The following is a 12645-nucleotide window of genomic DNA, read 5'->3' on the forward strand; positions in this document are numbered from 1 at the left end:
AACAAACACATTAAAACTTGTATATTTCTATGTCATGCTATCAAAATACATCAAAGTGTCAAAAATGACAAAAAATATGGCAGCATCAAAAATATTATTCTGAAACAAATTTACACTGGAAAACAATCAAAGCTCTTAGTAATTTATCCTACAGAGTGGCTCATTACTTTATTACAGCCTTATCATTAGATGATTGTGGTCATGTTTCCCAGATCTCTGGAATACATCAGAATCAAAAGTCCAGAGGAATAATCCATTCAATCTGGAAGCTTTATGGATAAAAACCCAAAATTGTCATTCTTCAGTCACAGAAGATTAACTTCAATGTCTGTCGCTGAATTTATTATATTGGTGTTAAATATGCTTAGATCTAAAAAGACAACCCACATTCAGCAGTTACATAAATAATCTGGATTTACTGAGACCATTTTTCATTGTGGGTAATGCCTCCAATTAGATCAAGCAACAGCGTGGCGTATTCTTAGGCAAGATAAGCTGCCAGCGTCTCACTCTACAGTCATGCCATAAGAAAGCCGCAAATGAAACTATTTCATATGTACAGCTTCTGACAGGAAATAATTATGTTAATGAACTTTATTTGTTAACCAAGATCTCCTGGTCTTAACTGTCTTTCTCCTTCATGAAGGAAGATGCACATTGCACGATACAATAAATATGTCCCAAGCATTCGTTTCTGATGTGATGTCCACGTGGCGGCTGCACCATAATATTCACCGCATCGTGCATTCTTCAAGTTCCGTACGTCAATTGCATCCATCATTGATGCTTCATGCGTGTATGCTTCTACTGGTATTACATTCTGGAACACATGGAGGCACACAACACCCATTCCTGCCTTCCAAATGTCTAGAATAAACTGCACTTTCTGGTTTGTTTTCCCCACTGTCTTCTTGTTCCAAACAGCAAACGCTTGGTATAGATGAGAATAAGGTCTCGAACGCTTACCCTTTCCTATGTAGAAGACAGAAGACAAAAAAGTGGACCAGGTCTGAGACTCACTAAGAAATTCTGCACGACACGGAAGATTGTTAGTGATGCGTGGATCTAGCAATAAGTATGTGAAAGATGATTTCGTAATGCCCTCTCGCCAGCGCCGCAATGGTTCTGGCTGTGAAAACTGTTGTGCCACATCTTTTTCAAGTCTCTGGTAATCCGGCAACCATTTCTGCCAGTTAAAATCTTGTATTGTGCGCTGCAGTTCAGGGCTATAGACTGAAAAGCATACAAAAGTTTATTTAATATAAAAAGTTAATGACAATTTTGTAAATGCTGAAGCAAAGTCATGATATCCATATTGAGTTAAAATACTTCAATTTCCTTTGTTTTAAACTTTCATCCCTCAAAACTAACTTTCCTACAGTAAATACAAACAATTTTTAATTAAATATTTAGATTATTGGAGTGTAAAGCTGATCACTTGTCCATCAGATGCCTAGGTTAAGAATCATGAAGCTTTACCTCCACTCTCCCATATGTCTTCAGGGTGCGGTACTCAAGTACAGAGAAAACATATTATGCCACTGGATTAACCACTAATTATCAAGGTATACAGTCCCGCGCCGTAGCCGCGCGGTCTGAGGCATCATGCTTCGGACCGATGGTATGGAATGCACGCTGGTTCGAGTCTCGGGAAAGAAACTTCTCATGAGATTTTCGACTGGTGTATGGGACCGGTGCCAACCCAGCATTGTGAGGAAATTGGGGAGCGTAATCCGGTCATGGAAAGCTAGCAATGGCTGGGGGTTCATCGTGCTGACCACACGTCACCCTATATCTGGTTGGATGATCGTTCACCTCTGCTTAGGCATGTGAACGTGAGGCCAGCAGTCAGCTAGTCGGCTTTGGTCCTCTGGGGCTGTTACGCAATGGATTTAATTTTTAATCAAGGTATACAGGGAACACGCAAGTAAAGTTTACACATTTTACATGAAGGTCACCAGACAGCTTCACACTTCAGCTGCCTTACCCTCTGAGAAATAGCCCCCCATACACATTGGCCAGTCTGGGTAAGAGGAAACTCCTGCTGCCACTGGTAATCAAACTTGTTATCCAGCTCATAGCTAACCTAACGCTACAATAGGACAGTTTGAAAGGACCAGAATTTTAACTAGTGGCCAATAACCTAGTAAATTATGGCTCTGGTGATTTATTGCTGTGTAGTATTTTTTGTAATTAGTGAATTTCGGCAGTAATGCACATGAGATCTCAATATGCCAATAGTTTCAGCTGTGAACTATACAGAACAGTACACAGCTGAAATCACATTTTTCATGCATAGCGCTTTCTACAGATAAAGGCAGTGGCCTCAGCTGTGCCCACATAGGAGAGAACGACATTCTTTAATTTCTGACGATAAATAAACCAATAAATTTAAGTTAGAATAAAAAGTTTATCCTTATTTTACCTTCTGTCGTTCCCATAAATATTTACATTTTTACTGGGCAAAGGCGGTTGTGATGTACTGTTACATACTGCCAGGAAAAATGCCCTGAGTCTGCATAATTTAAAAAATAAATGTAATTTTTTTTCTAACCTTTGGTTTCAGCTGATATTTGAATTGGTTTCCTCTGAAGTCTGAGCAGCTTCCTCAGGTACAGTCTTTTAGTTGTAGGAACTATAGGACCAGGGATGTAACCATTATCTTTCAGCTTCCCTCGCAGTACGTCCGTATCATAATCCAGACTCGATGGAATTGATGTGTCAGATGAAGTGGACTGCCCTACAGAAAGTATAGAAAAATTATACATTGTCTTCTTTTATGAACAATATTCGCTTTCCCACCCTCCCAAAACTCCACGAGAGTGACATTTTGGAAAAACACAACATGCTATGAAAGGTAACTAAAAAGAGGAGTTTTATGTGAGGATATGTATAAACTGCATGTGAAAAATGTAATGTAGAAGACTTTGTATATAGGTTGCACTGCTACATCGTGATAAAATTTTATACCAAGAATGCTTATCAGAGCTGCTTCATGGGCAAATAAGCTACATGATTATTATGATAAATGTGCAATAAAATGAAAAATATTTCAGATAAAAATTACATTTTTTAATAAAATATTTTATGACATTAAATGAAATACAAACCATACATACCTGTATAGCATACTTCATCTTGCGGCCTGGAAGGTGTGGGTGGATCAGCTGTTTTGCATTCTACCTTTTCAGGCCGAAGATCTGAAATACTGATAACACAAAGTAAACAAATACATGTTCCTTATGTTTTGTTTGTTTGTTTGTTTGGCCTATAATTCACAAAGTAGAAAGATTTACAAAATCTAATTCTCCCCCAGGTACAAGTTTCATACATTATGTAAGAAAACAAGAAAGAGAAAAATGTGCAAATGTGTAAATAATTTTAAACATATCTTCCTACACCCTCTCCATACAAAACTGTATTATGTGTCTCATACTGAACACAGCAATGACTACAATTCAACACAAGTTCCTAAAAAAAATACTATTTTAAAACTAACAACTTTTCTTACATTTTCCTTCTTGCCAGAAACTAAATACTTTGCACTGAATGTTCCTTCCTGGGCTTTTTTTTTCTCCCCACTCCCTCTAATTAGGGTAGTCAATTATATTCATTCCATGTTGTACACATACATATAACCATCCGACAATACTGGGCATCTATTATTTTACGGGCCGTTATGCATATCTTAAAGTTATGAATACATCTATACCACATCTATTACCACAAAAATTATTGTATTGTAAATAAAAATGTTTTATATGCTAGTAGTAATTAAATTCAAGGTATTTGTTCCATACAATGTGAAACAGATAGGGTTTTGGCTCCTAGAAAATCATCTGCTCTTTTATTGGTCAATGAATCAGAAATGGTTTGGAACCACAGTTTTTATAGATTTGTTGTAACAGTGTTGAACCTTATGAGTCTAAACATAAAGAAGTGCAAGAGGTTACTTCCAAATCCCTCTGTATTCACCATTTACATTCAAGTCTCAGTCGGCCTGCAGTCAAAACACCATCATTAAGTAATCTAAGAACAAGATGGAACAAGGGAGTGAATTAGCCCTTGATGATGTCTCACCTGACAGCTGGCACAAGGAACCTTGTTTCCAACAGAACCACGCCTCCTTCTTCATCTGAATACTTGTACTCCTCAGACAAACTCACAAAAGAATCAATGCTTCGGGACGACGATAACGATGCCGTCGTACAAGGACTTGTTCTACCATTGGAATTATATGCATTATTCTTGATATGGTTTGTCCTTTCACCATTTATTCTAACACTAATGTCAGTTATGTTTACCACAGGATAAATGTCGTCGCAGGTGAAATAGTCGGAGCTTTCAGAAAGATCAAAGCAAGACTGACTAGCTAACCATTCCTCTTCAGGAATCATTTCAGGTGATGATACATCAAATCCATTTCTTAATTTTGAACCACAGTAGTCTGTAATTCTGTCATCCTTTATCTCATTATTCCATTCATATTTAAACACTCCATGTCCCTTGCCTGTTCTGTGACAGCCATCGTCATGAGACGTAAATATGTTATGACTCTTACAGGCTGTGACTACATCACTTTCAGAAACAGTGACATTTACTGGCAAAGGAATATTTCTTGCACGACATTCATAAATGGTGGGAATCTTATGCTTCGCAATAGCTGTCTTTGTCTGAGAGACGACACCTGCAGCTTTATTTCCCATGGCTTGCAAACCATTTCCATTTTCTACATTTAGTACTTCCACAAACTTCAGAGGCAAGTTTTCATTATTCTTAATAATATTCAATGACTTATCCACACTTATTTCTGGAAAATATTTTGGTACCAACTTCTGAAAACACTTTTCACAAATTCTATCTTCAGAATTATATAAAATTTCTTCAGCAGTGCTCAGATTATGAGACTTTAATTCTTCAAGTACTTTTTCCTTCAAATCCACGTCTGCGGCCGCAGAAGAATTATACGGACTGTCCCGCTGTATCCCTTTTTTTAAACTTTCTTCCTCGAGTTCAGGAGTTGGTGCATCGCGCATCTGACATTTTGCGGCATGGCCATAATTATTACATTCTTCCCCTGGAATTACATCTACTCTGTAAGGTTTACTTTCTGGATAGCCATTCACTGTAATCTCTGGAACAGCACTGGATAATTCCTGTGTAGTTATACTACAACCTTCATTTATTTGGTCCTTGATAATAGAACTATGATTTGTAATGAGTGCAACAGATTCCTGATGGTTATGACCATTCTTTGGAACCCATGAGACAGCATTATATGATGCGCGAGTTCGCATAGTAACTGATCCTGTTTGCGGAGTACACGGTGGCTTTGAATCTGCCCTGTATTCATAAGCAACATTCTTGCCATACACAAATACTTTCTCTGAAACAAGACAAAAATTCAGTAATAATCATACGACATGCTGTAAAGCCACTGCAAATCACACTTTCATCTGGGTACTACAAATAATGTTAACAGTGGTGAGGGTATCCACAGTGTACCCTAACTCAAGTCCTGATTAAATTGATGAAATGAAGGAAACAATGGGACAGAAAGATGAAGACCTCAGACTACATCAGAGACTACAAGATACAGAGAGGACTGCTCATGTTCAGTTTAAATTAATGACTGCTGATCAATGCCGCTAAATTTAAAATGTAAATATCAATGTTGCATCACTTTTGACATTACTGATTCAGGCTGCGCAATGGCACAATGACCAAGAAGCAGCTGCAAAGCCCAGAGCCAGCCTTCTCTCGCCTTATTCAGCGGCAAATATTCTAGCTCATCACGTTTCATTTTTGTGCAAGAACACAACAAAATGAATTATCAATCAATTTTTGGAAACACTATCCAGTATAATTCAATTCTGAAGGGTTCTGACGATGGTAGATTGCATTTAAAATTATTCATTATCAGGACTTTTTCCATCATCTTTTCTCTAAAAAAAACCACGTTTTGGAGGCTGGCTCTGTCTCCGTCTTCAGGTGAGAAAAGAAAAGACAATGGAAAAAATCCTGATAATGAATAATTTTAAATACTAACCAATATACATTCAACCAGAGACAAGTGCCACATCCCAGTTAAATATATGGTAGCAGAGCATCATGGGGTGGCATCAAGACTGACTACTATTAGATAACTGAATGGATAAGAGAATATTTTGTAACAAAAAATTGTAGTTGGATTATTGATTAAGGAAATGTGATTAGAAGCACCCTGTAAAGGTGGCGACTGACTTGTAACATTTGCCTGTAATGTAACGTGTTACAAATCGAGCATTACACAAGTGAAGACAGCGAACGGAGCCGCTCGATGCGAGCCGCTCACGCTCGCGGGCGCTCCATCGTGTTGTCGGTTTTTTCGCGAATCCCTTTGAGTGTTACATTACAAGTCAGTCAGTCAGTCGAGCGGCGTCGTAACGAGCATTCACGAGTTCTTTAGATAAGAGTAGCGTATTAAATGAAACAAAGATAACACAACCTCCACGTCCGACATATTGAATGAAATGAATGGAGCACACATGAGCACAGTCGAGCCGAGCGTTCAAAACGAGCATTCGATGCGCCTCACCAGTTGTGGTGTAATGTAACATGCTCGCCGCGAATGTTACATTACGAGTAAATGTTACAAGTCAGTCGCCACCTTAATACTATAGCCTACTTATGGCACAGTCATCTAAATTCTGTACTTCTGAGATTATCTTTTGGAAGGAAGTGTACAATAATTCCAAGCATTTTAATTCCACCAACAAGGGCAGTTCTGAGAGATTCCTGGTAGTGGCAGCTACCATGTTCTCACAAATGGCACTAACCATTGTACACCGATTCCAGCGACAACTGAGAAGCCAGGGGAGGTTCCAAGTTTAATGGTAGCTTCCCTTTCTGCTTATGATCAAATGTAATTAGGATGGGCACAACAACAACCAACATTAGTCTGAAGATTTCTGTCTTCTGGGTCGTTGCTCTGTGTAGTCTGGTCGATGTCAACCAACGTTTCAGAGATCATACTGCCTCCATCATCAGGGCGATTGAGTATGAAGATTTCTGTCTTCTGGGTTGTTGCGCCGTGTAGTCTGGTCGATGTTTAACAACGTTTCAGAGGTCATACTGCCTCCATCATCAGAGTATGAAGATTTCTGTCTTCTGGGTTGTTGCGCTGTGTAGTCTGGTCGATGTTAACCAACTTTTCAGAGGTCATTCTGCCTCCATCATGAGTAGTCTGGTCGATGTCAACCAACGTTTCAGAGGTCATACTGCCTCCATCATCAGGGCGATTGAGTATGAAAATTTCTGTCTCCTGGGTTGTTGCGCAGTGTAGTCTGGTCGATGTTTAACAACGTTTCAGAGGTCATACTGCCTCCATCATCAGAGTATGAAGATTTCTGTCTTCTGGGTTGTTGCGCTGTGTAGTCTGGTCGATGTTTACCAACGTTTCAGAGGTCATACTGCCTCCGTTATCAGAGTATGAAGATTTCTGTCTTCTGGGTTGTTGATCTGTGTAGTCTGGTCGATGTTAACAAACGTTTCAGAGGTCATACTGCCTCCGTCATCAGGGCGATGAGTATGAAGATTTCTGTCCTCTGGGTTGTTGCGCTGTGTAGTCTGGTCGATGTTTACCAACGTTTCAGAGGTCATACTGCCTCCGTCATCAGGGCGATGAGTATGAAGATTTCTGTCTTCTGGGTTGTTGCGCTGTGTAGTCTGGTCGATGTTTACCAACGTTTCAGAGGTCATACTGCCTCCGTTATGAGAGTATGAAGATTTCTGTCTTCTGGGTTGCTGCGCTGTGTAGTCTGGTAGATGTTTACCAACGTTTCAGAGGTCATACTGCCTCCGTTATCAGAGTATGAAGATTTCTGTCTTCTGGGCTGTTGCTCTGTGTAGTCTGGTCGATGTTAACCAACGTTTCAGAGGTCATACTGCCTCCGTTATCAGAGTATGAAGATTTCTGTCTTCTGGGTTGTTGTGCTGTGTAGTCTGGTCAATGTTAACCAACGTTTCAGAGGTCATACTGCCTCCGTTATCAGAGTATGAAGATTTCTGTCTTCTGGGTTGTTGCTCTGTGTAGTCTGGTCGATGTTTACCAACGTTTCAGAGGTCATACTGCCTCCGTTATCAGAGTATGAAGATTACTGTCTTCTGGGTTGTTGCTCTGTGTAGTCTGGTCGATGTTAACAAACGTTTCAGAGGTCATACTGCCTCCGTCATCAGGGTGATGAGTATGAAGATTTCTGTCTTCTGGGTTGTTGCGCTGTGTAGTCTGGTAGATGTTTACCAACGTTTCAGAGGTCATACTGCCTCCGTCATCAGAGTATGAAGATTTCCGTCTTCTGGGTTGTTGCGCTGTGTAGTCTGGTCGATGTTTACCAACATTTCAGAGGTCATACTGCCTCCGTCATCAGGGCGATACGTTGGTGGAAATCTACCAGACTACATGGCGCAACGCCCCAGAAGACAGAAATTTTCATACTCACCGCTGTGGAAACCTCAAATCTTACAACATTAGTCTGATTAAACAGCATTAACAAATGTCACTGCCGATGCCATATAAAAAAGTATACCAGTCTCAGTTTCAATCACAACAGCGTTTACCTAACACAGTTAATAAAACACTGTGAGTTAAACAACTTCCACTACACACCAGTTTTCTGTTACTTACTGATGATGATGTACTGCATGGAAACAAAAAACAGCTAACAGAGTTTTAGTTTCTGGTTCAGAAAGGTATAAATATTTAACATCTATAATGCAACCTACAAGAACCTACGACATGTGACCCTGTACTGATTTAAGTAGAGCAGGATTAATTTTATGGCAAGAGAAGTATTGGATTAAATATAACTTACCAAATGTCAATATATACTTTTCTTTGTCTGAATCCTCCACTTTGTATGAATCTATGAGCCAAAAACTCTGCAATAACTCTAAGGCATTCCAGTGCTGTTCCTTGTATGCATAATGAAAAGCACTGTTGTCATCACTATCGTGGATCCATGGATCACCTCCATTTAAAAGCAACAGACGAAGAATACGAGCGCGACCCCAAGCCGCTGCTATATGAACAGGAGTTTGTTTGTCTACAGACCTAAAAGAATATATTTAAGTAAGTCTAAACAAGAAGCAAATTTAATCTCAGCCTTTTACAAATTTAATTATTTTATTAATAATTCAAAGTTTCCTTGTAGAATAATTAAGGTTATTCGGTTGGGTCAGTGTACAAATAAATATGCATTCTGCCATACGCATCAATACACACAATAAAGATTAACCTGACTGGTCACTACGTATCTGACTTGTTCTGCCAAATGTGGATAAGCTAATTTTGAGCATAACCAAAAGGTTTTGAAATTTAAATTATGCGCAAATTCTTCTGGTACATTTAGTGGTGATGTAACGTATGCTGAGGGAGCGTGAGGATACAACAGTGTAAAGTAAAATTATGTAGGAAGACCCAAACTTTTAAGCTGCACCCAGGCCCACACACTGATAAGGCACTGACTACAGTCAAATCAGGCAAAAACATTAAAGAGTTGACAAGTGCATACAAAATTTTAGTGAGAAAACCTCAATAAAAGTAACCACTTGGGATACCTAGGTGTATATGGGACCATAATAATAAAAGATATTAGAGAAACATAGCGTGAGAGTACGATGGTGAGCTCTTGTAAACACAGTAACAAACAGTCAGATTTCAAGTTCCCAGTGGTGACAAGTATGAAGATGGCTGTCTTCTGGGATGTTGCACCATGTAGTCTGACATTCACCCTGATGATGGAAGCCGAAAGCTATGAAATGTCAACGTAATAAACCGTGCAATACCCATCTACAATAATGAATGTTTGGATTTCATAGAAGATAGGAAATTTATTGACTAGCTGAGCAACTATTAGATCATCAAGAAAAACTTTGCTTCATGGACTTAGTTAACCTTCATTGGCCATGCAATACAGTTTCCACACGATTCAGTTGACTGCACATCAGAGAAGCATATGGCTAAACCATTAACCCTGGAGTCAGAGTCCAGCTAGCAGCCCCGTAGTACAGAAAAAAATCCACTACTCTGGTATGATAAATATTAATACATAAATTCAAGACAATATCCTACCTTACATTAGGATTTCCTCCATATTGTAGAAACAACCTTGTAACTTCCTCTGCAAAATCTTCAGATTCATTTCCAATTGCTAAATGAAAAGGAGAAATTCCATGTTTTGGGATAATGACATTTGGATTGGCATCTCTATTCTGCAGGATTGTTTTCAAATGGCTGAAATAAAATAATGCCTTGTAGCAAGTCACAGATTAAAAGACAAAAAATCTTAAAATACATCAAACTATGGAACTTTCACATTAATGACACTTTGTTCATTAAACAAAAACAAAGTAATAGTTAAATATGAGTCTAAAAGGTAGCTTGGAAACTTCATCAGACATGATGGGGGGGGGGGGGGGGGCAAAAATAAGAACAAGTAAGACACTATAGACTTTAAAGAGATTACCTTAATCTCTGTGTAAAATCCTGAAGTACAAACCAACAACTCAAAAAGGTTTCAAATAAATGTCATGCAAATAAATTCCACTGACGATTACGTCTACCAATTAAGGCATTCTCAGGTTAGAATTGGCAACAACCATACCTCCACTCGCCCCAAGAGCCTACATGGCGTATAGCAGGTCAGCTTTACTTCTTTACTTTTAATTAAGACATTCTACAGATGACAGCCCATTAAATGAAATGTTCACATATTGAATTAAAATTACTACAAACTGTTAAAACAAAAGTTACCTAATATTGCAGTCTTCCAATCCATCATACAACGCTGAAGCAAGAAATACTTCCCTTGCACAAAACGTTTTTGAGCTCTCACAATCGTCACTCATTGCAAGCAAGCTGCACAGAATTTTCCACTTACATTACCGTTCTCCCATTATCAAATAGCATCATTTATAGCCCTCTCACGTTTCCATCAATTCGACTGCACACCCAATCAAATAGCATCATTTATAGCCCTCTCACGTTTTCAACAATTCGACTGTACACCCAATATCATAGGGACAATTCTACGTTCCATGGTAAGTTACAGACAAACCTATAATCCCACAAAAACTGCACCAACTTACTGCATTGACAACATAGCTTGTACTGCACTGAGACCGCCGGGATGTCTCGCTCAACTCTCAATCTCCCATATTTGGAACTAAGAAAATAAACTTCCATGCTACTTACCGGAAAAGCCCTGCTTCTCACCCGCCATCTATTTTCCATCGAGAAAATCACGACCGCGGCGGGGTGATGTCCAGTCGGTAACAAAGCTAACTACTGAACAACTTACATGCAATATCTTAACCCCACACACATAACTAAAATAAATACGTCATTTTAAAACTATAGTATTGCAGAGGAACTTGCTCCTTCGAGTAAAAGTAAGTGTTATGAACAATTTTAACAAATCTCACTTTTCTTATATCCATTAGATGGAGCACTCAGAAACACCAGTTGCTTTTAAAAAGCTACATGTTTCATTCATACAAATACAGAATTTTAATTTGTTTACATTCCACATATCCTTCATAATACAAGCCAAGGATGTGGAACATGACATACTATGAATATTAACTCATAGTACAATAAAATACCAAAACAGCATACATATTACCTCTGTTAACATTTACAGTACTTAATTTTCTGTTGAAGTAAATTCTTGTACAGAGTAGGGGTGATTTAGAAGATAATGTTAAATGCTTGCTTAAAATTTTTTATATCATGATTTAAACTTTTTAATGCTATCTGGTAGGGCAATGAATAATTTGATCCCTGCATAGTAAGCTCCTTTCTAATAACAGTGAGGTTATGGCATGACTGATGGAGATAATGCTCATGCCTTGCACTTATGCTATTTCAGAGTTTGTTTGGGACTTCTTCATGTCCACGATGAGACACAGTAATCCAAGTAGGAATTCACTTGCAATGGAGAGCATATTAAATTGTTAAAAAATGTATCTGTGTGATACACTTTATAACATCTGCCATTATTCTAATTATTTTCTTTTGGATAATTAATTTTCTGCTCTCTATTAAATTTCCCCAAAAATTAACTCTATATGACATAATGGAAAGAGAATAAGCAAAGTAACTGACTGTCCTCGTGGCAAAGTATGCTGAACTTAGTTTCGGGACTATACATTCAGTGTGCCTTTTCTGCTTTAAGTTATTATGAATTTGTAAACCAAGAAATTCAGTTATTAACACCTTCAATCGTTTTATTATCATAACCTATATTAAAATTTATACTTATTTTGTTGTCATTCTGTTGTTAGAAGTCTTATCAAAATTTAGGGTGAATTTACTAGCTTTAAACCTTTATTCAGGCCAGCAAGGACATCATTAATGAACTCCTGAAAGTAGTCACTATCAGCATGATAAATAATAATACTGTTATCATCAGCAAATAGCATAGGCTTGAACTAAGTGATTATTTGGTACAAATCATTGATATATAAGAGAAGAAGAAGAGGACCAAGTATTGAATCTTGAGGAATTTCATGCTGAGGAATGTTTTACAGTGCCCCAATTGCAATATGAGTTAGAATGTTATGAGATTTAATTTATACTCTTTGTTTTCTACCATTAAAATTTTA

The 12645-nt window shown here is 38.2% G+C and overlaps 1 protein-coding gene across 1 annotated transcript; it reads right to left on the reverse strand.

Annotated features, from left to right (window-relative positions):
- Window positions 1-6: 6 nt before the first annotated feature.
- Window positions 7-11210, reverse strand: LOC110831486 (uncharacterized). Its single transcript, XM_022067517.2, has 7 exons — window positions 10793-11210; window positions 10112-10273; window positions 8853-9091; window positions 4081-5386; window positions 3120-3208; window positions 2555-2740; window positions 7-1233 (listed from the first exon to the last, which is right to left on the reverse strand). Exons 1-7 carry the CDS (start codon window positions 10885-10887, stop codon window positions 602-604), a joined length of 2709 nt encoding a protein of 902 aa, XP_021923209.1. The 5' UTR covers window positions 10888-11210; the 3' UTR covers window positions 7-601.
- Between the last annotated feature and the right edge of the window lie 1435 nt (window positions 11211-12645).

This window comes from Zootermopsis nevadensis, unplaced genomic scaffold (assembly GCF_977971745.1).
Source record: "Zootermopsis nevadensis isolate Lab colony 2312 unplaced genomic scaffold, Znev_1.0 Znev_ptg000006l, whole genome shotgun sequence".
Lineage (NCBI taxonomy): Eukaryota > Metazoa > Arthropoda > Insecta > Blattodea > Termopsidae > Zootermopsis > Zootermopsis nevadensis.

Coding starts and splice junctions, on each gene's coding strand:
- LOC110831486 (XM_022067517.2), bottom strand. CDS start 10,887: ATGAGTGACGATTGTGAGAGCTCAAAAACGTTTTGTGCAAGGGAAGTA. Junction 3,209..4,080: donor TTCCTTGTGCCAGCTGTCAG/GTGAGACATCAT, acceptor TTGTGTTATCAG/TATTTCAGATCTTCGGCCTG. Junction 1,234..2,554: donor AATATCAGCTGAAACCAAAG/GTTAGAAAAAAA, acceptor TATGCTTTTCAG/TCTATAGCCCTGAACTGCAG.